The sequence below is a fragment of the Adiantum capillus-veneris genome, chromosome 27 (genome assembly GCF_014529385.1).
Source record: "Adiantum capillus-veneris isolate H3 chromosome 27, ASM1452938v2, whole genome shotgun sequence".
Taxonomy (NCBI): Eukaryota; Viridiplantae; Streptophyta; class Polypodiopsida; order Polypodiales; family Pteridaceae; genus Adiantum; species Adiantum capillus-veneris.
The window spans coordinates 43,893,209-43,920,600 of NC_140957.1; the positions used below are offsets into that span (position 1 = coordinate 43,893,209).

The window sequence follows — 27,392 nt, forward strand, 5'->3', positions numbered from 1 at the left end:
GAGCTGGCTCCTTTGGGGCGGCTACTTTTTCCACGCCTCAAGGCATTTCCGCTCGTCGCAGTCACACAGGGCGATATCCAAGCAAGTGATCTGCAGCGAGCTCAACCAATAGCCTGCGTTTTTCTTCAGACGGGCGAGGAAAGGGCGGCTTGGGGGGGTCGCCCACCAGCAAGAGGAAAATGCCCATGACCTGGCTGCCAGCACAAACGTTGGCTTCTGTGTCCACCGGATGCGTGTGACAAGCAAGGCAAGGAGCGCCGATTGTGATTCGCCCACCTCAGCACTAAGCTTGTCCATCCGGATGCGTCTGACACAGGCCTTACACATGTTGTCACCTTTAAAAAGAGAGGACATAGCCAGAATTGAACCATACTCCTTGATGACTGCAGCAAACGCCCCGAGTCCTTCTTAAAATATCGCTTACCTCAGTTGGGGTGGTGGTCACACTACATTTTAGTGCGGCGGAGCCTTTTGGTCTTTCGTCATCTACAAGCTTTATTGAAGGAAGGCTTTCCCCAAGTCTTCTGCTGCTCCGCTTTCCCGAGACGGCAACTCGTATAGGATTGCTAGCGCACATCAGCGCGGACTCTTTGTTTACTATTATCTCCATACAAAGATTTGTGCAACCGAGAGCTCGACTGCGAAGGAAGGAGCTCATTTTTTTATTGAAAACATCAGAGCGGAAGTCTTAGCTCGATCAAATATTGCCGCATGCAGCGGCATTTGCAGTGAAACTCATTGCGCAGAGACTTGAACATAGATCCTCCTCTTCATCACCTGTCTAAGTTTCACTTGCATCTTTGCAGTCGACTATCCCGCAGTGCCAGCTTCAAGCTAACAGGTATTTGTCTTTTTCAAGAGAATGATCTCTTCCGGCGGCCGACACAAAGGTTGCAATCCATTCAGTAAAGTTTGCAGAGATTTTGTTTCCCCAAGATGAAGCGACAGCCTACTGGTAGAAATAGTGCAGTTTATGACTTCGATGAAGGCGATGTTGAGCCTTTCAGCACCAAGAGGGCCAAGAGTGCCAAGAAAACTCAACTTTTCCAATCCTTTTGTAAGTTAAGCGTCCTGCAATTGTTTTTGACATGCTGGCTAGCTTCATGCCCAATTTGCTGGGCTTTATTCAAAGACTTGTTGACAAGCGTGTTCAAGATTTTCACGTTTTATGATGCGTGCTTGATGTATGGCATATGCATCTGCTTGCATACTTTTTTCATGGAAGATGCTCTCTTTTTGTGATTGCTCAAGACCTTTGTCTTACTGGGGTATCTACCACAGTCAAAGGCACACATGAAGGCAGAGGTTGGGGCAAGAATGAAAAGAACAATTGTAAAGATCTGACCAAAAGAAGGCTAAGCAAAAGCACATGTCGTGAAATCTTAATTGCCGAAGAAACCAATGCCAACCTGTCTTCATCTGTGAGTGATGTGATTGAGGTGAGCTAAATTAACTTCAGGTGTCCAAATAGGAATTTTTATGTGCTTTTTCTCTTTATGGTGGGATTTAAATAATTGACTGGCCTGGATGGATGTGTCAAATCTGTTGTAGACTGACGATTCTGACATGGAACCAAATCAAATGAGGAGGGACTTAGACATGAGGTTTGGAGGTGCCCTTTTCAAATGTTCTATCAGTATGCTTTCCTTCGTTAACAGTTCGGCTATTCTGAGAGTTTCTGAGTGCTTATTTTGAATTTATATAGGTGCTGTTGAAGTCTCATTTGGGGTATTGAGAGATGAGGTGAGGTGTTTGAATTCTCAGTTTCCAGTGATGTGCAAGGTTTGAAGCCCCGGTCACACTGCTATGTCCCATCATTAGCTGAGCCGGGTCCATACTCTTACAGGATCCCATGGCAGAAGAGAGCAGAAAAGTTGGGATAAAGGGAGAAGAGCTTTGGTTTTTAAATGAAAAGTATAGCTCTCCAGAATTTATTTTTACAGCCGCTGCTATTGAGTTGAAAACAGAAGCTTTTGGTGCTTTTGAGCTGCCTTTGTCCATGCTAAAGAATTTCAGATCTGGCTCTTATGAGGTACTATTTTTTCTTGCTGATTATGTTACTTGTTAAGTGCTAAGATGGAGTTATGAGGATGTTTCAAAGAGGTTTTTGCTTATAGGAATTAGGCCGGGAGGCAGCTAAAGGTTTCTTGTTGTTGCAATTGTGTACCAGAAAGGCGTTTTTTTCATTGCACTTGATCTAACAGAGCTTGGAGTTAAATGCCTCCAGCAGCATTTGGGGCATTCTGATAATCGTGAGATATTTTTATTTATTTTATTTTTGATTTTTTGTGAGTAAGAAAAGTATTTTTCAATGTAGGGGATAGGTAAGAATTTCTGTAGTGGGTTGTGGTGCAGGCCCTTCATGTTACACAATATATAGCACTTTTTCAGACAACAATTCCCGGGCTGAGAAGATCAAGCAGATTACTTCTCTTTCCGATGGATACAAAAAAACATGGAGACCTGATGAAGAGTAAGTACCCGTTTGTGTTCTGTGTATGTCTTTATGTCGGAACGTGCATTGATTTATCCTTTGATTTTGCAGGAACCTGAGGCATCATGATGAAAAATTTGGGAACATCATCCACAGAGACAGCAGGTATTTTAGTTATCCCAGACAGAATGTGAATATGCTCTTGGATGTGATATGCCTAGCCATGCATGTTGATTGCTAAAAGGCACACCATATCCAAGAGCAGAACACTTTTTAAATGCGCCTTGAATGATCAAATTTGTGTCTCTTTTCATCATACAAGTGTGATATGCATGAGTCTGATCTATTGTTTTTTGTTTTCCTGATGGTGGAAATATTAACAAAGGAAGGTCACACTATTCATTGGCAAGATTACTCATTTGATTTGTGGGGTTTTGTTGGACAGGGATGATTCCGATTCTGGAGAAAACGACCATTTGCTTGGTGATTGCTTCTTAGGCAGGTGATTGCTTGTGTTCTTACCTCTTACCAGTCATACCATAGTGATTATCAGGTGTGGTTAGAGTCTTATTGGATATTTGTGATGACAGGAGTAAAGCTAGTTTCGATAATTGGTGTGATCTGATTTATCCTACTGAAGATGATCGTGATGCGGTCACGGTGACGAAATATGATTTTTTACTTCTTGATCCTGACCAGTTTCTAAGTGATACAATTATTGACTTCTACATCAAGTAAGCCATTTTTTGGATTGTTAATGCTGTTTCACATACGATTTTTTAACATCTTCATCCGTCTCTTTCTATTCTTTATAACTGGCAGTTTGTTTTTGTGGTTCCCTTTGAAGTTTGTGTAGCAATCATCATCAGATCATTCGATGCTTTTCTATCTGATGTGGAAATTTTATTTCCTCTGGTGTCGTTTCTTTGCAGAACCAATCAATGCTTATTGCATGTTAACACCACTATGGGGGCAAATTTTCTTAGTTCAGTGGACCACCTGAAAAGTTGAGAAGCTGAAACCCAGACAAGAAGCCAGCAAGCTTGTAATTTCCTGTATAAAGAGAGGATTTAAAGAAACAAAGTGAGATCAGAGTGCAAAAGTCTGTGTAGAAGAGAGACTACAATTTTACGAAAACGAGGAAAAAGCAAGATTTTGAGGCCAGTTGAAAAACAAGAACAAAGAGGATTTTCTAAGATTTCAAGACCGTGGAGATGAAAGCTACTTGTCAAGGGTGACTCATCTACAGATCAGGATCTGGGACTTGGTAGAGTTCTAGCTGAAAGAGGAGAAATGTGGCTATGGCTCCCACTTGCTTACGTTGGGGGTAGGCATTGCCTACTTACCTACAATGAAATCGCGTAGTGGCATGGATTAGGAGAGCTTCCATGCTTCTAGAAGGGAGGCCTAGGCGGACTATATTAATGCACCATTCCACCATGCACACCTATGACTGTCCTTGGTTACCGCTTTTTACCATCAGCACTAGGGATCAGAAAATGGGCTGGTCCTTCCCCTTAGAAGGAGATTTCTTATAATTTCTTGTCACAAACCGGTGATGTGGCATGCCAGTACACATCCACAGACCCCCAACGGGAACCCTAATTGCTGACGTGGCTGGAATTCCAGAAGACTGCGCGAAATGCTGAAGTGGCAGGCTTGTACGGCAGGCCCAGAATTTGCGGCGTGAATCACGGCAGCAAAAAGCAGGGAGCATCTTGCGTGGGATTTTGCTTTTAACAGGCTACGCAAGTTTGAGAGAGAGCTTTACTTTAAAAAGTTGTGCTTTATTGTGGCTCAAGAGGGAGCTAGAGAGAGAGAGAGAGAGAAGGGTGGAATATGCTTTATTTTTCCACAGAGCTTTTGGGCTTTTGATTTTCAGCTTTTGGGGCTCTACTTTTAGCATCCCTTGTACTCTTTAAATAAGTGGGTAGGCCACTCACGACTCAAAGCATCTGGATGCAGAGTCTGAGTGTGAGCGCTTGCTCGCACTCGTGTACTTTGAACTCAGTTTAATACAAAAAGAAATACCAAAAGGGACGCCAATCTTTGGGGCCAATGTCTCTAGGCATGGAACTTCGCCGGGACAGTTGTGAATTGTGAACTGTTTTGAAGTGGTTATTTGTGCTGCCGCGATAGATTCTTGACTTGGAGTGTCCAAGTTTGTTACATTTCTGATAATTACAAGCGCATAAATTCAACACAGCATACATTGTTGCTATCCAATCACTACTCTGATGAGTAAGAGCACATAAATTCATAAGCCTAGTGGCTGAAATTTTCATACCTGTAGCCGTGGATGGCTAATTCTGGTTCGTACTTGAGATTTCCTGAGCGGGAAATACTTTTGCTGTTATCCTGCTTGCGTAGGAAGTATCCACACGAGTTCTTCTGGGCTGAATTCTGCTTTTGGATGTGATTGGAATGCTGAAATTTGTGCGGACAGTCTATACTATGCTTGTCTGAGTGCGACTAGTCCACACACTCTACACAATATAAAGTTGAGAGTATAACGAAAGAAAATTGACACAGCACTAGGGACCAGAAAATGGGCTGGTCCACCCTCTTAGAAGAAGATTTCTCATAATTTCTGATAATTACAATTGCATAAATTCAACACATCATACGCTACTGCTTTCCAGTCACTACTCTGATGAGTAAGAGCACATAAATTCATAAGCCTAGCGGCTGAAATTTTCATACGTAGCCGTGGATGGCTAATTCTGCCTCGTACTTGAGATTTCCTAAGCGGGAAATACTTCTGCTGTTATCCCGCTCGCATACGAAGTACTCACACGAGTTCTTTTGGGCTAAATTCTGCTTCTGGATGCGATTGGAATGCTGAAATTTGTGCGGATAGCCTGTACTATGCTTGTCTGAGTGCGACGACTACACACAAGGACGCACACAAGCTTTGTGGGCTGCCCTTAACTGTTCTCACGTGCTTCGTGGCCTCCTACAAACCCTTCATGGACCCGGAGCAGCAATTCGTTGGAGAGAGAGAGAGAGAGAGAGAGACTTCGCGAAATGCTAGCGCTACTTGTTTTATACCCCTCGTGTGAGTTTCCTGGCCATCTGGTGCCTCATGCGAGAGAGAGAGAGAGAGAGAGAGAGAGAGAGAGAGAGAGAGTTCGCAATTAGCAAAACGCTGGCTGCTGGAATTTTCTCATGCTATGGCTGAGATTTTTTAATGTTTATTAGATTTGGCTGCGTTCATATTGTCTGATCACCGAGTTTATAAGATTCTTAACCTTTTAACTTAAAAACACATGTAAAAACCTTATGTTTTGACCAAACTGGAGCTTGATAAGCTCGGTTTTTTTCATGCCTCTCCTGACTCAACCCGTCTACTCTCGTCGGGACGTATTTACATTGTGTCCGGCCTGCCACTACTGTGGGCGGCTACAGTGAATATTAAATGATGACTTTTCTGAGCCCTTAAGGGACACCATCTTATTCATGCGCTTGTTCAATCGGTTTTGCACTGTGTCCGACTACTGCTCTACTTATCTTACTATTTGCACCGGGATTTTTTTGAGCCCTTAAGGGACACCATCTTATTCATACGCTTGTTCAATCGGTTTTGCACTGTGTGCGACTAATGCTCTACTTATCTTACTATCTGCACCGGGATAAATTCCCAAATGGCACATTGCACCGAGAAATTTACCCGTCTATAATTAATAGGTACCATAAATTCATAAATTCATATATTCCTTCCGTGTGCACAAAAATCATTTTCATTTAACTGTAGCCGTAGCTAAAAATATTACATTCCTCTCAGAAGTGCAGAAAGTGGTTAACACTAGTTCTGTAATCGGACACTCAAATGTCTTGAGACACTAAAGTGTCCTCTTTTCCTAGCAACTTGTTATAATTATTTGGTGAATTTAGAAAAAAATTCATAGATCACGTTCATATCTTAGGTTAGCTATGAGGTGAAGAACATAGCCAAATTTTACTTTTGCCAAAAGTTAATACGAGATTATAATGATAAGTTTTAAGATGAAAAAATTATAGAAATTTAGTGCAGTTTTAACAAAATTTTCATAAATTGAATATAACTTCTCATCAAAATAAGATTTTGCATAGATTTCAAGGTGTATGGATAGGAAAAAACTTATTTTAGCAAGAAATTGAGCTTCATAACCTAGTTATGGGACTAAAGTTTTGTTAGAATCAAAAGATCCAAATCTTGAAAATGCTGACAAAGAGGAAAATTTTGGTCTTTCAAGGCCTCTTTCATTAACATGATGAGGTTATGGGACAAAGCCTAAGGTGTATAATGTATCTATAGGTGAATACCCATCAACTAAACATTTTTCAAGGGTTCAAACACAAAGGCATCTTGTAATTTAAGCTCATTTAAAAAAATTTGTAGTACGTAATTTCTTGCAAAAAAAAACAATGCTATGAAAAACTAATGAAAGTGTGTATATAAATCTCCCGATTGTGTCTATATGAGGTATTTATATACAAATAAGTCAGATGAACGAAAAAATCCAAAAGTGGACTTTATTTTAAGGCTTATCTTTGATAAATAAAAAATCATAATTACAACATGCGCAGTTTTTTGGATATGCCATAAATCACCAAATGTGGCTTGAATAACTATTAAAAACTATCATCTTATGTAATGGAGTCATAGATCTAGTATATATGCATCATAAGACATTGTAAATTTAGATGAACTAAATGTTTTTTGTGATTGTTAATTGAATTTGTGAACGTTGCATATTTGACCCACAGGACTTTCTATATTTAATTCTAGTCACAAAGATTTTTTTTCTCACGTGACAATTGCAAAAATATCAAACACATATATAAGTAGTTACCACGGATTATTGCATGCACCCTGCTCATTTTTTTCTTAGGCTAGGGTACGAGTTTTAATGAAACATTGAATGCTGTTTTGCGTAGGTTCTTTTCATGAGTAGTTACTATTGAGGTTATGATCAAAAGTGAGGGATTATAGTTTCTATGAGTACTTTGAATAACATTTTATAGGTTTGCAAAAGCATTTCTTGAGATGTGTTCTAAATTTCTGTACCATTTTATTTAAATTCGCGAAAAAAGGACACTAAAGTGTCCTTTTTGGTACCAAACTAGTGTTAAAACCCTTGAAAAAGGGAAAACAAAGATGGTGGAAGAACCACCTCAGAATCCCGCAGTACCAACTCAGGGAATACCTCAGACTGGAGCCCCAACACGGCCTTAGATTGACCTTGCAGTAGGAACCTCCCGACAGCATGAAGAGGAAGAAGAAATCTCTTCGCCGACTTACTCGCCAAACTACTCTTTCATGAAGAACTTGGAAAGTATCATTCCTGATGAGGAACTCGAGGTACCCCCGGACGAGGCTGTAGACCCCAACCATCAAAATCAGAAAAGCAAGACAAGGATCACGCTTCCGTTTTTATGACAGTGGTATCAGAGCAAGGTCCTCTCGTTTCCTTAAGGAGAGATGGTCTTTGGCAAAATAAAAAAAATATACCCGTCATGGCAGGACAAGGAGAAGAGCTTGAGCGGCTCAGGCAGCAAATGACAAAATTGCAAGCTGCTCTTGCCCAGCCAGAAGTGCAGAAAGTGCTTAAGACCCTTGAAAAAGGGAAAGCAAAGATGGTGGAAGAGCCACCTCAGAACCCCCCAGTACCAACTCAGGGAATACCTCAAACTGGGGTCCCAACAAGGACTTAGAGGGACCTTGCAGTAGGAACCTCCTGACAGCATGAAGAAGAAGAAGAAATCTCTTCGCCGACTTACTCACCAAACTACTCTTTCATGAAGAACTTGGAAAATATCATTCCTGATGAGGAACTTGAGTTGCCCCCGGACGAGGCTGTAGGTTAGCCACTAAAGCAGAAAAGCATGACAAGGATCACGCTTCCGTTTCTGTGACATGAAGTATGTTCCTCCTTACTATCTCTCTCTATCAAGTCTATGGTGTGTGTGTGTGTGTGTGTGAATGGTGCCATAGTCTAGGTGTGCTCTTGGTTTTGGGAGAGATTGTGAGAGGTTGACAGGTAAGTGTGTGAGCAATTGGAATTGTGGAAGCGAACGTTCTCCCCTTCTCCCCCCAACAGTGGTATCAGAGCTTTCAAGGAGCAATTTTTGAATTTGCAGCATCAAGTTTGCAAATCAAAGCTTAATTGGAAATCAATTGGTAAATTGACTAATTAATTCTTCTTAACGATCATCAGATTCGATATGTCAAGCACTAAATTCAAATTAACGGCTAAATCTTGTTGATTGTGAAGGTGAAGAGCGAGAATCAAAGAACCAAGAGATTTTCAAGATATTAGAGAAGCGATGATTAAGGAAATTTGGCATCGGTGGCACATGCAAGCTGGTAGTCACGTGCATATGGATTTGTGTGCCACATTGACATGTTTCATCGACTTCCAAAGCCAATTTTAAACATATTTCTAGACAGGAGTGTCTAGAATCCTAGGAGGATTAGTACCGGTAATTTTGTGAGCCTGTTTGTAGGACCTGCATGTCCGAATGAGTCCATTAGATTAGGTTTTCCAATGTTGAAATGTCACAAAATGGTGACGTGGCAAACCCTAACACACACACACTCTCTGGCAGGGCTGAAATGGTGACATGGCTGCCGGAGTAGTTGATGTGGCTGGCTGTGTACGGCAGGGATGCCACGTGGCAGCAGTATGGACGTCCGCGAATTACGGCGCAGATTGCGGCAGCTTTTTGGCGCTGATTTTGGCTACACAATTTTTGGCTGAAAGCTGACACAGGAGCGTTTTGGGGATTGCTTTATTTTTACATTAAGCAAGAAAGAGAGAGAGAAGCCTTTTTGCTTTATTTTTAAAGGCTTTTAAAATATGTAGCTTTTGAAGCTTTCTTTGGGCTCATCCTTTGTATTCTTTAAATAAGCAGGCAGGGCCTCATAACTCAAAGCATATGGACGCAGAGTCCGAGTGTGAAAGCTTGCCCGCACTCTTGTTCTTTGAACACAGATTAATACAAAAAGAAATACCGAAAGGGGCGCCAGTCTTTGGGGCCAATATCTCTAGGCACGGACTCCACCGGGCCAGTGTCGAATCAATTGTGAACTGTGAACTGTTTGAAGTGATTATTTGTGGTGTCGTGGGAGATTCTCGACTTGGAGTGTCCAAGTTTGCTACAGTCGTATCAGAGCGCGGCCGATTTCTTTCCTACGGGAAATCAGATCTTTTTTACACGACACCTATGGCTTTAGGCAAAGATCATTAGACTCTCTCGGCATTCGGAGATGCAGGAAGGGATCACAACGAAAGGAGTATGGCCCGCCTCGGCCTACTTAGGCGGAGCGTCAATAGATGGAGTGTCGACAATTGATCGGCGATGCAACAAAAATGATCCTTAATTTTGCTAAGGACCCGAAATTGGCAAAATATATGAGCCAGACTTCTTTCGAGGAAGTGCACACGCAGTGGCAGAAGACCACAAAACCACCCCGAAAACCCGCTCTCAAGAAACCTCCTACTCCAAAGAGGTATACAGAGAAAGAATTAGAAGAGGTGGTTGATGCACGAATTGCTTAGCTTTTTGACACGTAGAACAAAGTTAAAAAGCACGACAAAAAGCAGAAGAAAAGCACTGACTTCTCGGGGTTATTGGGGTTGTCAGTCTACTTTTGAAAAGGCAAGAAAGCAGAAGAAGCGTGTTCGATTTGAAGGAGTACCCAATTCTTCTTCTTCTTCTTCTTCTGACAGTTCTTCTAGCTCATCTGACACGAGCGAAGAAGACAGAAAGGGCAAAAAGCGAAGCAAAATGCAACGCTTCAGAAAGGGCAAGAAAAAGGCAAAGAAGTCTAAATCTCGCCCCGTGGTTGACAGTTCTACAAAGGACTCGTCTAGTTCGGACTTGAATAACAACAGCTTTTATGCAAAGAAGAAGAATTTTTACAAAGCCAACCAATATGACTTTCTGGAAGACAAAAGCAAGAAAGTCCGAGAGTTTAAGGAAGGTGGACAGTCAATTAAATTTGACATGTTTTTTGGTTATAGAGATGCTTCTTTTGTACATCAGTTTGACATCGCTTTCGCGGGAGGGCGATACTTCGAGCACTCTAAGATTCGGAGAGCTGCCTCTTACTTTAAGGGGAATGCTTGAACTTGGTGGTCCACGCTTCTATTAAACAAGACTGCGCCAGTTAAATGGTTGAAATTCAAGAGGCTTTTTATTTCTTCTTGGCTGACTTGAGTGTATGAACGCGATATACGAACTGCTTGGAACCATCTTCGGATGACCAAGAAGGATACAGTGGGCGCTTATTGCGAGAGATTCTAGAGCTCTTTTCTACCCGCCTCTTCATTTAAGAAGATCTCGTTCAAGGAACAAATTGAGCGGTTTACCTTGGGTCTTCCTACAGAGATCCGAGATCACTGCTTGGAATAGAAGTCAGCTTCCATTCAAGAGTTGATGAGTCATGTGAAACAGGGTTTTGCCATTCACTTTGGCAGTTTGACCTACCCCTCCGATGAGATCATGACACAAAAAGAACAGACGTCGACAAATGAAAGTAGAAAGAGGAAGAGCAACCCCGAAAAGAAGGACGCACGACCCAAGCTCACTCCTCAGGAGAGAGCTTGCTACATCAAGGAGGGGAGGTGCTTTGGATGCGGGGAAATTGGACAAAGTGCCCTAAAAAGGCACAGAAAGGATAGAACGTCGAAAGGCCTGAGAGTTCGAGAGTAGCTGAGGAACGTGGAAGAAAAGGCAAGATGAAAACATGACTGGTTCCAGATTGTGTGGGTACCGATCTGAGCACATTGGACGAGAGTACAGAACTTTACCGAGCTTGGGGCAAAGTGAAAGACCAAGAAGCCCTTATCTTCTGATGGAGGAGCCAAGGCAAACTCCATTTCACCGGAATTGCCGGCTCGGCTCGAGATCACTCCCGATCGTATGGGACCACTTGCAGAGGCAGTTCTAGCGGCACCCGGCAAGGACGTAGCCATTACACCTGTCATTGGCAAACTTTGGTTGCATTGTCAGGGGTATTTGGGGCATGAGGACTTTTACATAATGCCTTTGGAAGGTTGTGATGTTCTCTTGGGAATTCCCTGGTACCACAAGAACAACGCCGTGGTCGACTATCGGGTGAGGAAAGCGACATTGACCACAGAGAAGGGCAGAACCATTGTACTTGATATTAAACTCAAGGGCGAGTCTGTCCCTATTGTATCGGCTTCAGCCATTTCAAAGTTAATGAAATTCAGTCTGTTTGTTTACTCGATCTTAATGAAAGAGTTGAGTGATGAGGATAGGACTAATATGTCTGAACTTGATAAAGAACGCTAAGATTTTCTCCACTCTCATGCCGATTGCTTCTCAGAGGGCTTGCCAGGCGAGTTACCACCCGCTCGTCCTGAAGATCATACCATTGATCCGATACGTGGAAGCACACCACCGAACCGGCCACCTTACCGTTTGAGCCGAGCCCAGAACGAAGAGATTATGAAAGTGAAAGACCTCTTGGAAAAGGGTCTTGTCCAACCTAGTACTTCACCGTATTGCTCTCTAGTGCTGTTGGTTTTGAAGAAAGACGGATCTTTGAGAATGTGCATAGATTATAGAGCTCTCAACAAAATCACCATCAAGGACACATTTCTGATTCCTAAAATCGATGATGTACTTGACCGACTTCAGGGATCCTCGTGCTTTAGCAAGATCGACTTGAAAAGTGGATATCATTAGATTTGAATCGCGCCAGGAGACGTCTATAAGACGGCCTTTTGGACGACTTTTGGGTTATTTGAGTTTTTGGTGATGCCTTTTGGCTTAATCAATGCTCCTGCGACATTTAATTGGATGATGGATAGGATTTTTCGAGAGTACAGGCTATTTGTTGGCACTTTCTTTGACGACATCATTGTTTTCTTCAAGGATGAGGCAGAACATAGAGATCATTTGCTTCAGGTCTTTCATGCATTACGAGATCACAAGTTAATGATTAATGCGAAGAAAAATGAATTTTTCCTATCAGAGACACTTTTTGGGACACATTGACAATTGTGTCAGCAACAGGAGTGAAGATGGATCCGGCCAAGATAGAGACTATCCGTGATTGGTCCGATTTGAAGAATCTCCATGAAATTAGAAGCTTCTTGGGATTGTGTTCGTATTACAGGCGGTTCATTCGAAAGTTTGCAGAGGTTGCTTCCCCTCTGCATATCTTGACACAGAAAGGAGTCCCTTTCTCGTGGGGACCCACAGAGGTGACTGCCTTTCAGACATTGAAAGAGAAATTGACTGCGGGACCAGTCTGGATGCGGTCTTAATGCAAGAAGGCCATGTCATTGCTTACGAGAGTCGATTGTTCTCAAGGCCAGAATTGACAACACAGATTTATGAGAAAGAGCTTTTTTGGCGGTTATCCATGCTCTTACTCAGTGCCGGCACTATCGACTCGGAGCGGATTTTACTGTCTTTACAGACCATCAGAGTTTACGCTACTTCTTGTCACAGAAGCAGCTATTGGAAAAGTAGATGCGGTGGGTGAACATCTTGTCACAGTTTCACTTCCAGATTGTCCATGTGCAGGGACATAAGAATTTGGTGGTAGATGCTTTGTCTCGGAAGACGTTGGTTCCGACTATTTTCGCGATTCACTATAGGAGCTTCGAGGATATGGTCGATCAGTATGCCACGGATACAGATTTTGCAGACATTTTCACACGGATAAGGGATGGGGAGACAATTGCGGGATATTTCATTCGGGATGGCTACTTGATGAGGAAAACCATGTTGTGTGTTACACAGCCGTTGAGGGAAAAGGTTATGACTGAATGCCACTGTCCGCCTTTTACGAGTCACCGCGGCATTGCTACCACCATGAAAGGGGTAGAGAGAGACTTCTTTGGACGAGATTCAAGAAGGATGTGGACGAGTTTGTGCGTAGTTGCTTGGTATTCAAGCACGGCATAAGAAGGCAGCCGACAAGATTTGACGCGACTTGCAGCTGAAGGAAGAAGATCGGGTGCTCTTATGGTTTGAGAAGGCACGCGTAAGAAAATGCAAGAGAAAAGAGCAGCTTTTTCCAAAGCTAAAAATGTGGTACTTTGGTCCTTTCAAGATTCAAGAAAAGATGAGTGATGTGTCCTTCAGACCGAAGTTGCCAGATACTTGGAAGATTCACAATGCTTTTCATGTGAGTCTCTTGAAACCTTTCAAGGGTGAGGTGCTAATCGACAAGGAGCCTCAGGAGCAATCTAAAGTGGAAGAGAGCGAGGAGTTACTCGTTTTGAAACAGATACTGGCTCACAAGGAAAGGAAAGTGAAAGATAAAGTGAACGGCGGTTCTTAGTCAACGCATTGGATGCGAAGTGGATGGAGGAGGAGGACCTAGCAGATGCTCCTCAGATTTGGAACTTTACCATGAGATTTTCGATCCAGCTTCGACTATTCCGAGAGATCCCATGGATCAGCAGGGTTGAATCTGGTGCAGAGGGGACTTCACAAGAGGGGAGTCACTGCGCTTCTTTATCACAAATTACCTGGATGGAATAAAGTCACTGATTTTCCTTTAGATTTCAGGGATACTGATGGGCTGATAGTATTCTGATGGCTGAAAAACTGAAAACGCTGGTCCTACTAGCTGATCTGAAAACGCTACTAATCCGCAAGGGGTGCTTAGGGCTGAAAACCTGGTGGGAGACGCTGAGGGAAAAGGCCAAGGCTGGCTAAAAACGCTAATGGCTGTTGAGAACTGTTGAGAAGAGGGTGTTGTCGATACTACTTCGTCTTCTGCCTCTTCTGCCTTCTCTAGCGCCCAAAGGGCTTCTTTTATAGGTCTTTTAGCCATTTGCCCTACCTACTTTTAATAAATGTCATGTCAAAGTCACTTATTCATAAATGACTTCAGTGACTTCATATGCCTATATGCTTAAGTGACTTAGCTGTGCAATTGAGGGTATGCAACTATGACTTGCTTGATCATGCATGTCCTTCTAGAGGCTCACAAAATGCAAGGCTAGATCCTAAGCTAACTAAGACTGACGCTTGACTGTAGGAGTGGCTTGTCCATGTGGCGCAAGTGAAGTGAGTAGGTGACATTGTGTCTTGTGTAAAGTCTTTCTTTCAGTTCAGTTGTTTGATGTGCTAAACGTCTATCTTAGTCTATTCTTTTCACTTGGCACATGGTGCCCGCTATAACCGGCCCGTACAACGTAGAGGGCGGTACTATTTCAATTACCTGTTAACTTTACACAGAGCACTGAGAAGGGAAGAGAACACAGTTGCGTCCAGCGACTAGAATGTCACTGCGCACACGAGACCGACACCCTGTAGGCCCCAAAGACTGGCGCCCCTTTCGGTATTTCTTTATTCAAATTAAGGTAGACGATCCGACCACTTAGCACAAGCTTTCACAAAGCTGTCCAAACCTGGCGAGGGCTGAAAACGCAGTTTTTTGACCTGATTTTGGCAGCATAACGGCGCAAAAACCCCTGTAGGTCAAAAACACCTGTCTAGGACGGATTCCCTCGATATCTGGAAGCTTTCTGGTGAGCTGTCACAGAATTTCAGCGGGCTGTAATTCCCTGTTTTTCACTGCCGGGAGCCCAAAAGCCTGTACACGCATCCCAGGGCTCTCACGAGGCTCCCCCGATGTCCCCTTGCAGTTTAGGTGTGAAATCCTAAACCTGCAGAAAAACACAGCAGGCTGTAATTCCCTGTTTCGGATCGTTTTTAGCGGAGCGAACACGCCTACGCGTGTCCCAAGGGCTCCCGCACGCAATGGGACAGTTTCCCAGTGAATTGGACGAGTTTTCACGCGAGAAAACTCTCCAAACTCGCAATCTTTCGTGATGGAACTGTGCGTACCTGTGGGGGATTAGCAATTAGCTAATCCGGTTCCTGTTCAAAAGGCTCTTGCCTTGGCAAACGCGCATAAACCCCCAGAACTGTACATAGGTCAAATGAGAAGCCCACTAGTGGGGCATAACATATTGTACGTAGGGGAGAAAGAGAGCAGTATGTAGCGTGCGGGGCATCACTCCCGTCACCATACTGTGCATAGAGGGCAAGGTAAGCATTCCATAGCTTCTGTACTTGCTACAATCCACCTGAGGCTGAAAATGGCGCCCCCTTTGTTGATATGCAGCTCGTTTTTGCCTCCTAGAGTGGCAGAATCACTCACAGGCTGACACGTCACCCAGTTTCCGAGTTTGGGCTTTCCCTGCTAAAAATATCTCAACTGGTGCGTCAGTTGACTTGACAGCAGCGTACTAAAATGTTCCCCTTGTCATTCCAGAGCTAATGACGCGAACACATTTTCTGGTCAAAAATAGCAGTTCCCTAAATTTTAGGAGATGCTTCCATGGCGTCCCTATCGGTCTCCTGACCATCATTGAAGACTACCATTTGACCAACATCTACAATGTGGGTTAATTTATTGGCCCCTTTCAACTTATAAAGTTGCAGTGACTTGACGAGTGGCCCAAATTCCAGTTTGGCGCACACGAGCTTCCATACTCATCAGAATTCAGTGCTAATTGGCCCGGGCAGTCCCTGTCTGACCGACCTAGATCCCCGATGTGAGAAACCCATTTGGCTGCAGCCGTTTCACACTGGCCATGCAATGTCCACTTGCACCTTTTCAAGGATTCCGGGACAAAAAACTAAAAATACTTATTTACGGAAGGCAACGGGAAAAATACACCTCCTGGTGACACACCCCACCCTTGAAATACTGCAAGCGACCTCGCTTGCATGCCAATAATACATGCAGATATCTCCTGATATCACATATATTCTATGATGGGAATCCAAGATATACATGCTTCCGGAAATGTAGCGTTGGACGATTAAACAATCCCACCAACCTGGCTACGACACATATATCAAGCATAGAAGTCTTCTAGTGTACTCTTGAGCACAAACTTCTCTAGCTAAATTCTGTATGGAAAGAGTAGATACAATTGCTTAACTACTCTCTTGAGCATCATGAACCATGCTCTTGCCTTGCTCCAAAAAGGTTGCATCAAGTCACTGTGGGTTCCATTTGAAAGGCTTCAAGATACAATTGCAATAGATGAGGTGAATCAAGCAATTCAGACTCTTCCATCCATTTGGCATCTAATGATGGATAGGTCTTGAACTTCACCAAATAGCGTCTTGCAACTTTTCCTCTAACCTTTCGTTCTTTATGTGCCAATATCTGTTCAGGAACAAGGATTTCATCCAATTCTTCCACTTCGCGTTGTTCCTCATCAAGCATATTCTCTGGCACATCACCAACAAAGGGCCTTAGAAGGCTGACATGAAAAGCATTATGTATTTTCTAGCCTTCTGGTAGCTTTAACTTGTAAGCTACATCGCTGATCTTTTCTGAAATCTGAAAAGGACCATAATATCGCATACTGAGCTTAGGAAACAAGCGTTCCTTGCCTTTCCTTTTCCTTAACCTGGCCTTTTCAAAGCGCAAAAGTACCCAATCACCAAGTGAAAATACAAGTTCATGACGGTGACGATCAGCAGCTTTCTTTTGCTTAGCCCGAGTCTTCTCAAGAGCAATCTTTATCTTCCTGTATGTTTCATCCATATCTTGCACATACTTGTCTGCCTCAAATATCTTGTCCTTAGTCTGCAAAATGGGTGGGACTTTCTTTCCTCCTTCCACTATCTCAAATGGTGCCTTACCTGTTGATGTATGCACAATGTTATTGTAAGCATATTCAACCAATGGGAGATGGTGTTCCCAAGTTGCCTTGTGCTCTGAGACATAACATTTGAGTAGGTCCAAGACAATAGAATTTGCCTCTTCTGACTGTCCATCAGTTTGCGGATGAAACGAAGAAGAGAACTTTAGGGTAGTGCCCATGTTCTCAAACAATGCCTTTTAGAAAAGACTCGTCATACGTGGATCCCTGTCATTGACAATTGACTGAGGCATCCCATGATATTTAAAGATATTGCTCATGAATATCTTGACCATGTGTTCTGGCTTTATCTTCTTCCTAACAGGAATGAAATGGGCCTGCTTACTGAACCTACAAATGATAGTCCAAATCCCATCATTTCCTGTTTGTGTCCTTGGAAGATCAAAGATAAAGTCCATTGCTATACTTTCCCATGGCCTATCAGGGATCGGCAATGGCTGCAACAATCCCGGTTGCTTTTGTCTGTCAAATTTGACTTTTTGGCATACTAAGCATGATCCTACAAATGTGTCAACATCTTGACGCAAAGCTGGCCAATAGAAGAATGCTCAACCCCTTTCACTGTCGCATCAATTCCACGATGCCCAGCATAAGGTGGAGCATGACTTTCCATCAAAATCTTTGGCCGTAACTGTTTAGTAACGCATAACTTTCCATGCATCATGAGAAAGTCATTCTTAAGCATATAGTGCTCATGATGTTGCCCATCAACAAGCTGGTCATAGATCCTTGCAAAATCTGAATCTTTAGCATATTGTGTCTTCATTTCGTCTAGTTCACAATGGTACGGAATTGACACTGCTGAAATTTGGGGCTTTCGTGACAACGCATTAGCCACCACGTTCTTTTTCCCTTGCACATGCACAATCTGAAAATGGAACATTGACAAGATGTTTGCCCATCGCATGTGCTTCTCAGACAACTTCGTCTGTGTAAGAAAATATCGCAAGGTTTGATGATCCGTTTGGACAACAAAATCAGCCCCTAGCAAATAGTGTTTCCAACTAGTGAGAGCATGAATTACTGCCAGCAATTCTTTCTCATAGACTTGCAAGTTCCTTTCAGTCTTCAAAAGAATTCGGCTCTCATATGCGACCACTCGGCCATTCTGCATTAAAACTGCACCAAGACTATGGCCACACGCATCACATTGAACCACAAAAGGTTTAGAAAGATCTGGCAAAATAAATACCGGATCTGAAGTCGGCTTCTCTTTCAAGTGTTTGAACGCTAAAATTTCCTTGGCTGTCCACTTGAAAGTAACTCCTTTTCCTTGCAGTGCATGGAGTGGAGAAGCAATCTCAGCAAAATTTCGGATGAACCTCCTGTATTAGGAACATAAGCCTAGAAAGCTTTGAATGTCATGTACGGACTTCAAGTCTGGCCATGACCTAATTGCTTCCACTTTAGCGGGATCCATGCGTACCCCATCCTTTGAAACAATGTGCCCAAGGAAGTGAATTTCTTGCAAAAAGAACTCACTTTTCTTCGCATTGATGAGTAGCCTATTCTTGCGTAGCTCATTGAAAACTGTGGTCAAGTGATCCCTATGCTCCTCTTCAGACTTGAGTAGACAATCATGTCATCAAAGAAGGTACCCACGAAGTTTCTGTGGTCTAAAAATTCTGTCCATCATTCTATTAAATGTGGCAGGAGCATTTGTGAGACCAAACGGCATGACAAGAAACTCATAGAGACCAAATGTTGTCCTGAACGCAGTCTTATGGACATCTTCTGGTCTAATGCGTATCTGATGATACCCGCTCTTTAGGTCTATTCTTGTAAACAATGACGCTCCCTCAAGCCGATCAAGAATGTCATCTATCCTCGGTATGGGGAACCTGTTCTTGATAGTATTCTTATTCAAGGCGCGATAGTCAATGCAAATGCGCCATGAACCATCCTTCTTCTGCACTAAGAGTACAGGCGAACAAAAAGGGGATGAACTGGGCTGAATCAGCCCCTTCTCAAGCTCGTTGACCTGACCCATAATCTCTTTCTGCTGGGCTGCACTAACCCTGTATGGTGGTCTATTCGGTGGACTAGAACCTAGCACAAGATCTATAGTATGATCCTCAGGTCTCTCAAGAGGTAACTCCCCTGGCAAAGAGTCCGAAAAACAATCACTGAAACCACTCAAAAAAGTTGACCTGTCTTTATCTAAGGTAGACAAATTAGATACAACTTGAGGTACTTTTGCAAAGATCTTTAAGTACGCAAAAAGATGATTCTTTATTACAGATGAAATAGCAGAAGCAGAAACAATTGGAACAGACTCGCCTTTAAGCTTTACATCAAGGACATGAGTCTTTTCTCTATGTACAAGGGTAATCTTTTTGTTGTAAGTATCCACCATAGCATGCAACGTGTAACACCATGGGATGCCCAATAACACATCACAGCCCTCAAGCGGCATAATATGAAATTCTTCCGCATCCACATAGCTCTGAATATGCAGACGAAGCTTTCCCAGAATGGGAGTAACAGGCTCTGAATGTCCTGGGCATGCCAAACTTGCTTCGCGTGTCATACCCATCTCCTCTGCACGAATGCCCAACTTTGATGCCAATTCTGGTGATATGAAATTTGCACGGGCTCTTGGATCAAAGAAAACCTGCACTGTCTGGTCTCTAACTTTGCCCCAAGCTCTGCACAGCTCCGTGGCATCTGTGTTTGGCTGATCTCCAACCAAATCTGGAACAAGTCGTGCACTCGACTTTGGCTTCTTCCCTTTATGGTCTGACTTGTCATCCTTATCCTGTGACTTTTTCTGTGGGCACTCATTTGCAAAGTGTCCTTCCTGTTCACAAATGTAGCATTTCTTGGCCTCCCTAAGAGCTTTCCTTTCTTGAAAAGTTTTGCCAGAAAAATGCCTTTTTTGTCCTTGTCCTCGTTCCGAAGAAGATTTAGACTGCTTCTTAGACGTATCAGCTTCTTGAGTGGAGGGCTTCTTTGCAGGAGACTCAGAAGGCTTTGCTGCAACATTGCCCTTGGCTGAAAACTGTTTGCCTTGGGCCCCTTTCTTGTGGCTATTAAATCGCCACTCTTGCATTCTCTATCAATTGAAACATATTCATGACAGTAGTCTTTGTGCAGTAGTCCCTGATTTTCTTGGGCAATCCGCAACAGTACTTCTCAATTTGTTCTGACAAAGGCACAAACCTGTAAGAGGTGACTGGCGACAGTGTGGCCCAAAACCGTTTATTGTACTCTTCCAGATCCGCACACTGTTTAGCATTCAACTCGTGCCATTCTGTCATTACATCCACTTCAAAAGTGTTTGTCAACCATGCAAGCGCAAAAAGTTGTTTGAATTGGACCCACGTTGTTGGGGCTTGACCCTGGTTCAACAATGCGGTCCACCATTCGAGCGCATTCCCTTTCAAGAAAGTGGCAGCCTTGCGTATCTTTGAAGATTCCGTGAAGTTTCCTTCAGCATAAGCTGCATCGAACTGCTGTATGAAGGTCAACGCCTTTAATTGGTCCTCAGTTCCTCTGAAAGTTTCAAACTTCACTCCCTGCCCACCTTCCTTGTAATCCTTAGGCTGACTCAAAGGAGCCACATTATCATAAACAGGTGCCTGTAGCAGTGGTGCTCCATGAGTGTTCATTCCAGCACTCGCATCAATTGTTTTCCCTGTCATATCTGCATTTTGTACGTATGGCTGCGAAAAACCAGCCATACCAAATTGTGTTCCAGGCACTCGAAACTGGCCATAGGCACCCTGAAAACCTGGTTGGACACCCATGTTCGCGTACATAGGGTTACCCATGCCTGTTTGCATTGTCCTGAACACATTCCCTGGCATATAACCTGTGGAAGGTCGAGCCATAGCTTGAAACACTGAACCACCTCCAAAATAACCAGGATAAGTATTAGGTAATGGAAGGGTCTGACGCATAGCCTGTTCATTGCTCCCTTGACCATTCACAAACGGTTCCTATCCAGCTAAAGCAAGTTGCTTTGGATCATTGGACACCGCTAGTTGCTCAACCACATGGGCTTTCCCTCGAGCATCATGAGTCCTCTGCGCATTGGAAATCTCCTTTTCCTGCAATGGCTCAGTCATGCCTTGTGTAGGAGGCTGAAAACCCTGTGTCGGAGCCTGTAAGAATTCCTGCATCCTTGGGTTGTTAACCAACTGTTGAAACATGTCCATGCAGCAACGCAGTTGAGTTCTAAACAACCTATCCTCTTCTTGAAGAGTTGAAGGAATTTTCTCTGTGCCATGTGAGGAAGATCCCTCTTCAGGTACTTGGTCTCTCTTCTCTGCCATATCGACAAGCTCTGTGTTGCTTTCACCCACAACAATCCACGCTGCACTTTTTGAAGAAAAAGTGACTATCCCGTCGATGGAACCATATAGCTGGCCCGTACAACGTAGAGGGCGGTACTATTTCAATTACCTGTTAACTTTACACAGAGCACTGAGAAGGGAAGAGAACACAGTTGCGTCCAGCGACTAGAATGTCACTGCGCACACGAGACCGACACCCTGTAGGCCCCAAAGATTGGCGCCCCTTTCGGTATTTCTTTATTCAAATTAAGGTAGACGATCCGACCACTTAGCACAAGCTTTCACAAAGCTGTCCAAACCTGGCGAGGGCTGAAAACGCAGTTTTTTGACCTGATTTTGGCAGCATAACGGCGCAAAAACCCCTGTAGGTCAAAAACACCTGTCTAGGACGGATTCCCTCGATATCTGGAAGCTTTCTGGTGAGCTGTCACAGAATTTCAGCGGGCTGTAATTCCCTGTTTTTCACTGCCGGGAGCCCAAAAGCCTGTACACGCATCCCAGGGCTCTCACGAGGCTCCCCCGATGTCCCCTTGCAGTTTAGGTGTGAAATCCTAAACCTGCAGAAAAACACAGCAGGCTGTAATTCCCTGTTTCGGATCGTTTTTAGCGGAGCGAACACGCCTACGCGTGTCCCAAGGGCTCCCGCACGCAATGGGACAGTTTCCCAGTGAATTGGACGAGTTTTCACGCGAGAAAACTCTCCAAACTCGCAATCTTTCGTGATGGAACTGTGCGTACCTGTGGGGGATTAGCAATTAGCTAATCCGGTTCCTGTTCAAAAGGCTCTTGCCTTGGCAAACGCGCATAAACCCCCAGAACTGTACATAGGTCAAATGAGAAGCCCACTAGTGGGGCATAACATATTGTACGTAGGGGAGAAAGAGAGCAGTATGTAGCGTGCGGGGCATCACTCCCGTCACCATACTGTGCATAGAGGGCAAGGTAAGCATTCCATAGCTTCTGTACCTGCTACAATCCACCTGAGGCTGAAAATGGCGTCCCCTTTGTTGATATGCAGCTCGTTTTTGCCTCCTAGAGTGGCAGAATCACTCACAGGCTGACACGTTGCCCAGTTTCCGAGTTTGGGCTTTCCCTGCTAAAAATATCTCAACTGGTGCGTCAGTTGACTTGACAACAGAGCAATAAAATGTTCCCCTTGTCATTCCAGAGCTAATGACGCGAACACATTTTTCGGTCAAAAATAGCAGTTTTCTAAATTTTAGGAGATGCTTCCATGGCGTCCCTATCGGTCTCCTGACCATCATTGAAGACTACCATTTGACCAACATCTACAATGTGGGTTAATTTATTGGCCCCTTTCAACTTATAAAGTTGCAGTGACTTGACGAGTGGCCCAAATTCTAGTTTGGCGCACACGAGCTTCCATACTCATCAGAATTCAGTGCTAACTGGCCCGGGCAGTCCCTGTCTGACCGACCTAGATCCCCGATGTGAGAAACCCATTTGGCTGCAGCCGTTCACACTGGCCATGCAATGTCCACTTGCACCTTTTCAAGGATTCCGGGACAAACAAGTAAAAATAAAATAAATATATCTAATACTTATTTACAGAAGGCAACAGGAAAAATACACCTCCTGGTGACACCCGCTCGCTACATTCTCGCAAGAAGAGTACTTGGTGCAAAAGGCCATGTTGTGTGAGATATGGTACGGGCTTTTAGGCAAAAGGTGTTCACGGAGTGGCACAATTCTCCTTTTGTTGGGCTTCGGAACACAAAGGCAACACTTAAGGGTGTTAAGCGTTACTTCTATTGGCCTCAGCTCAAGCATCCATGTGACAAACGCTAGCATCAACCTTCACCAACGAGATTCTATGCGAAAATTAAAAGAACGAGGAAAAAACTTATCATAGATTCCCACCACGAGTGTCAGGTACAACAGAATTGAAATGGTGAAGATCTAGACTTTACACTTCCACAAATCTTTATTTCTTTGAACCGTAGTGACATAAAAATGATTTTTGGCCCTCCGAAACCTCGAAACGGACGAAACGAGTTGGATTTTCTTTTTTGCCCCCTTTTGACCAATTGACCTCAAACTACTCGTTTGGGGATTTTTTAAGCGATGTATCTTACCTTATTTACTCATGACTCAAGTCTCACATCTAGATTTTGGTATTTCGCATGTCTTGACAAGTGAATTTTATGTATATTCAATGTATAATGATAAGTTCATACATGTAAAATGAAACGTGTGTTTCGCTTTCTTTGAGCTCCGAAACAAAGCGTTTCAGAAACCTCGCAGCCCCGAAACACACGAAACCCCAAAACGTTTCGTGTCACATTGCTTCTTTCCTTGCTTGAATGTGTGCTACTTAGCACATATGATGGTTTCTTTTATTTCCTTGTAGATAAAGAGAATTTAGAGAGAGAGAGAGAGAGAGAGAGAGAGAGAGAGAGAGAGAGAGAGAGAGAGAGAGAGAGAGAGAATGGCACCCTATGGGGTCCCAACCAACCCTCTCAAGGGCCTCCCACACCTTTGCCGATGGGGTATTTGCTTTCGATTGCGTAAATAGAATGTACACACATGCAATACCTCAAAAATGCAGACTCTACTGACTCGAATGGGGAATGTCGCCGCGGTAACTCTTCAAAATGAAGCACCTCTGAGGTTGATTTGACGCACCTTTGAATCCGTCTCGATAGGCTCATGCTCCTTATACAGGGTTAGACTACTGTATAAGTACCCCTCAGGACTTAGGTAGGGAAACCTTGGAAAACCAAGTTATAAAATTAAATCATTTAAATGATTTTTTAATAAACTTGTCTAGGTAGGTGAAACTATCGCACATCTGCCAAGTTGGGAATCCGATTGACGGGGGGATTGTCTCATTGGATTCCTCTAACCTAAAACTATATGCATGTAATGTCACATGCCCACCGTAGAATAACTACATCTATCAAAACGCTTGTACACACCATTTATGCAAGAGGGTTCCATGTAATAGACTTGGACGCTCCAAGTCGAGAATCTACCACGAAACCACAAATAATCACTTCAAACAGTTCACAGTTCACAATTGATTCGACACTGGCCCGGCAAAGTTCCGTGCCTAGAGATATTGGCCCCAAAGACTTGCGCTCCTTTCGGTATTTCTTTTTGTATTAACCACAATAGTGCGGGCAGGCGCTCTCAGTCAGACTCTATGTCGAGATGCTCTGAGTTATGATGTCACGATTGTGACTATGTTAACAGCAATACATCTACTCCTAGTTGCAGATACGCGAAGTGCCATGCCTAGGAGGATCCCTACGCTTGGATGGTCACACCCCTTCGCCCAAAGGACGTGTCTCTTCGCCAAAAGCCACACTCCTTTGACGACTGGTGACACCCCTTCGCTCTACGGGTGCGACTCTTCGCCCAATGGTTGCAGCTCTTCGTCGAAAGGATGTGTCTTTACGTCTAAAGTCATGTCTCTTCACCAAGAGACGTGTCTTTTCATTATGTCTCTTCGTCTCCTATATAAGGAGCCCTTGTATCACACATTCAATCAATCAAACATAGAGTCTTCTAAGTCTTTCTGTTGCTAAACTTTCTGTTGCTAAACTGGCTTTATTTGACAAGAAAATAATTCTAAATGAATTATTGGATTTATAAGTGAGAGGGTTTTCTCGCTTGGAACAACAGGAAAAATAATTCTAAATGAATTATTGGAATTTTAAGTGAGAGCGTTTTTCTCACTGGAGACATCCGAGTACAGAGTATTCCTAGTGCGTCGTTCAAAGTAATGACGGGAGCATTGTGAATGAGAATATTTGGAAGGCCACCAGGAATGGGTACTGCTGATGCGTCACATCAGATGGGTGACAGGGAGCATCGGGAAGAAGTATCCGACCATCCAGATTGTACCGTAAGTTCGGTAGGAAAGGACTAGGTGATGGGTATTCTTGATGCGTCACAAGGTGGGTGACGGGTGCATTGGAAAGGGAATATCCATAGTCGGGAGGAAATTCCTAACTGTGTTAGAATTGTGCACAAGGAAAAAGCAAGCACTTGAATGAAGATGGGTTCAAAGGAAACTTTGAGGAAAAACAGATGCTTTTTGAGAAAGCGGGATTGCTTTTCGGGAAAGCAGATGCTTTCCCGTGAGGAAGTCTATGTCTGCATTGCAACTGTGCATGTGATTGCATCCATGGATGCCTGGCAAGTGCTGTGAAAGCATTGTTTTTAACTTATAAGGTTTTCTTGAGTTTTTGGACAGATTCAGACCATTTTTAAAGGTGACCGGCCGCCCACTTAATAGGCAACAGATCAACCAACGTTTTCTCTCTCTCTTTTTTTTCTGGCGAAACAACGCCGAAAAAAAAAAAGAAAAAAAAAAAGAAAAAAAGAAAAAAATGGCCGCGACCTCTACGCCAGCAGCTATTAGTGCCCGTGGCCGGGAGCTATAAAAGCATCTCATGCCCTCACTCAGAGGGAAGGATCAGTTTTTACAAGGAGGAGATGTTGCTGCAGAGTTCACCCGCAAAGAAGACGTTTGCCGGTGATGCCCATGGCTGTTCTAAGTGTACCCGATGTCGCCAAGACCCAGTGCGCGAGTTCCCTCGCGAAGAAGTGCCTACGGAGCGTGTTTCCATCGCGACCAGCTGCTGTTTTTCTCTGTTTTCAGCCCATAAACGTGGTAGACGGGGCTGATTTACGAGAAGGAACCCGAGAACACACCTCTTTTGTGTGTAGGATTGGAAGAGAGGAATTTTCTATGTAGAGATCTCTTCCGGGGAATTGCTTTTCGAGAATCGAGTTGCGTTTCGAGCGTCAAGACTTTGAAGGTAATGATTTTCATGTTATGATCTTTGAGTATTTAATTGCAGGTGTACTTTCTCTTCGTGAGGGAGTAGGAGCAGAGGAAGGCATGAGCCTCTGCAGGAGAAAAGCACTCTGAGGAACTAGAGCCAGATCAGCCCAAGGGTTTCGTACCCGAGTTTGGAAAGTAGATCCACGGATCGGGGAGAGGTAGTCTCTCAAGTTGTGATCCGGAAGTTGGGATTCCCAATTAAGGACTTCGTGTCCGGGAAAGCAGAGTTGTTCTGTGGGAAGAGGACTCTGGAAAGAGAGTTGGAAAAGAGTTGCAGGGATGCCATACCTTGAGTCTGAAAGGTGAGATCCAGAGGCGAGAACCTTGATTCTCGAGGAATTGGAATAAGGAACGGAAGTTCCTTGGAATAGGGTTCTAAGTTATTAGAGCACTTATCTACGTAAGAGATTACAAAATCACGATGAAATTTCCTAAGAGCATCACGATCAGAAGAAGATAAGCTATTTCTTCCTGAAGAAACGTTCCAAGAGCAAGATGCTAATTTCAAAGAAGCTTTCTTGAGGATTACAGACTTCCAATGGGTAAAAATACCTTGAACTCCTAAAGACTCCTCAAACTTTACTACGAAAGTAGAAATTCCTTTTTCTATGGCTTTGAGAAGGCAAGAGTCGATTGAGGAAGGGAGCCTATATTTAGTACCTCTTGAGAAAGGTCTTTCAAGGAATCCGAAGGAAGGATAGAACAATCGGCAGTAACAACATGACCCAAAGCTCCATTTACGTAAGAAGAAAAGGCAGTTTTACTACAAGGGCAATCAATACTTGACAAATGCTAGCCTTTATCATGGCTGAGTATGCCCATCACCTCCGGAGGGTGATAGAAACTTAGCTCGTTGGTTTTGTAGAGTACGTTCAAAGCATGAATGACCTCTATACAAACCTGCACCTACTCTTGGGCACTGGCGACGTGAGTAGGGATGTCATAGCTGTTGTCCAAGCTATGCATGATAAAGGTGATAATCTTATTCTTCCTGTTTGGACAAGCAACGAAGTTGAGATCAGATATTGTCAAGTTTTGTTCTTTGCTCTTCGTAGGTTTGTAGAGTATTCATTTTTCGATTTCGTACTTAGCTTACGTGAGGACTTAAGAATGTGTTCCATTACAAGTAGTTGTGTGAAGTTTGATTTCTAGGATAAAGTTTTTTAGATGTCTTATCC

The 27,392-nt window shown here is 43.5% G+C and overlaps 1 protein-coding gene across 2 annotated transcripts in view; it reads left to right on the plus strand.

Moving 5' to 3' along the window:
• Positions 1-440: 440 nt before the first annotated feature.
• LOC147421862 (uncharacterized) overlaps positions 441-27,392 on the plus strand; it is a 52,371-nt gene continuing 25,419 nt past the window's right edge. Inside the window, exons 1-10 of one of the 2 annotated variants that reach the window (XM_086502687.1) lie at positions 441-1,057; positions 1,282-1,439; positions 1,552-1,612; positions 1,706-1,743; positions 1,847-2,032; positions 2,171-2,252; positions 2,356-2,473; positions 2,546-2,599; positions 2,880-2,936; positions 3,025-3,168. In XM_086502687.1, coding sequence (XP_086358813.1) covers positions 937-1,057; positions 1,282-1,439; positions 1,552-1,612; positions 1,706-1,743; positions 1,847-2,032; positions 2,171-2,252; positions 2,356-2,473; positions 2,546-2,599; positions 2,880-2,936; positions 3,025-3,168 — 1,019 coding nt within the window. In that variant the 5' untranslated portion in view covers positions 441-936. Of the gene's footprint in view, positions 1,058-1,281; positions 1,440-1,551; positions 1,613-1,705; positions 1,744-1,846; positions 2,033-2,170; positions 2,253-2,355; positions 2,474-2,545; positions 2,600-2,879; positions 2,937-3,024; positions 3,169-27,392 lie in introns of those variants that run through there. The other variant, XM_086502688.1, reaches the window with a different exon arrangement.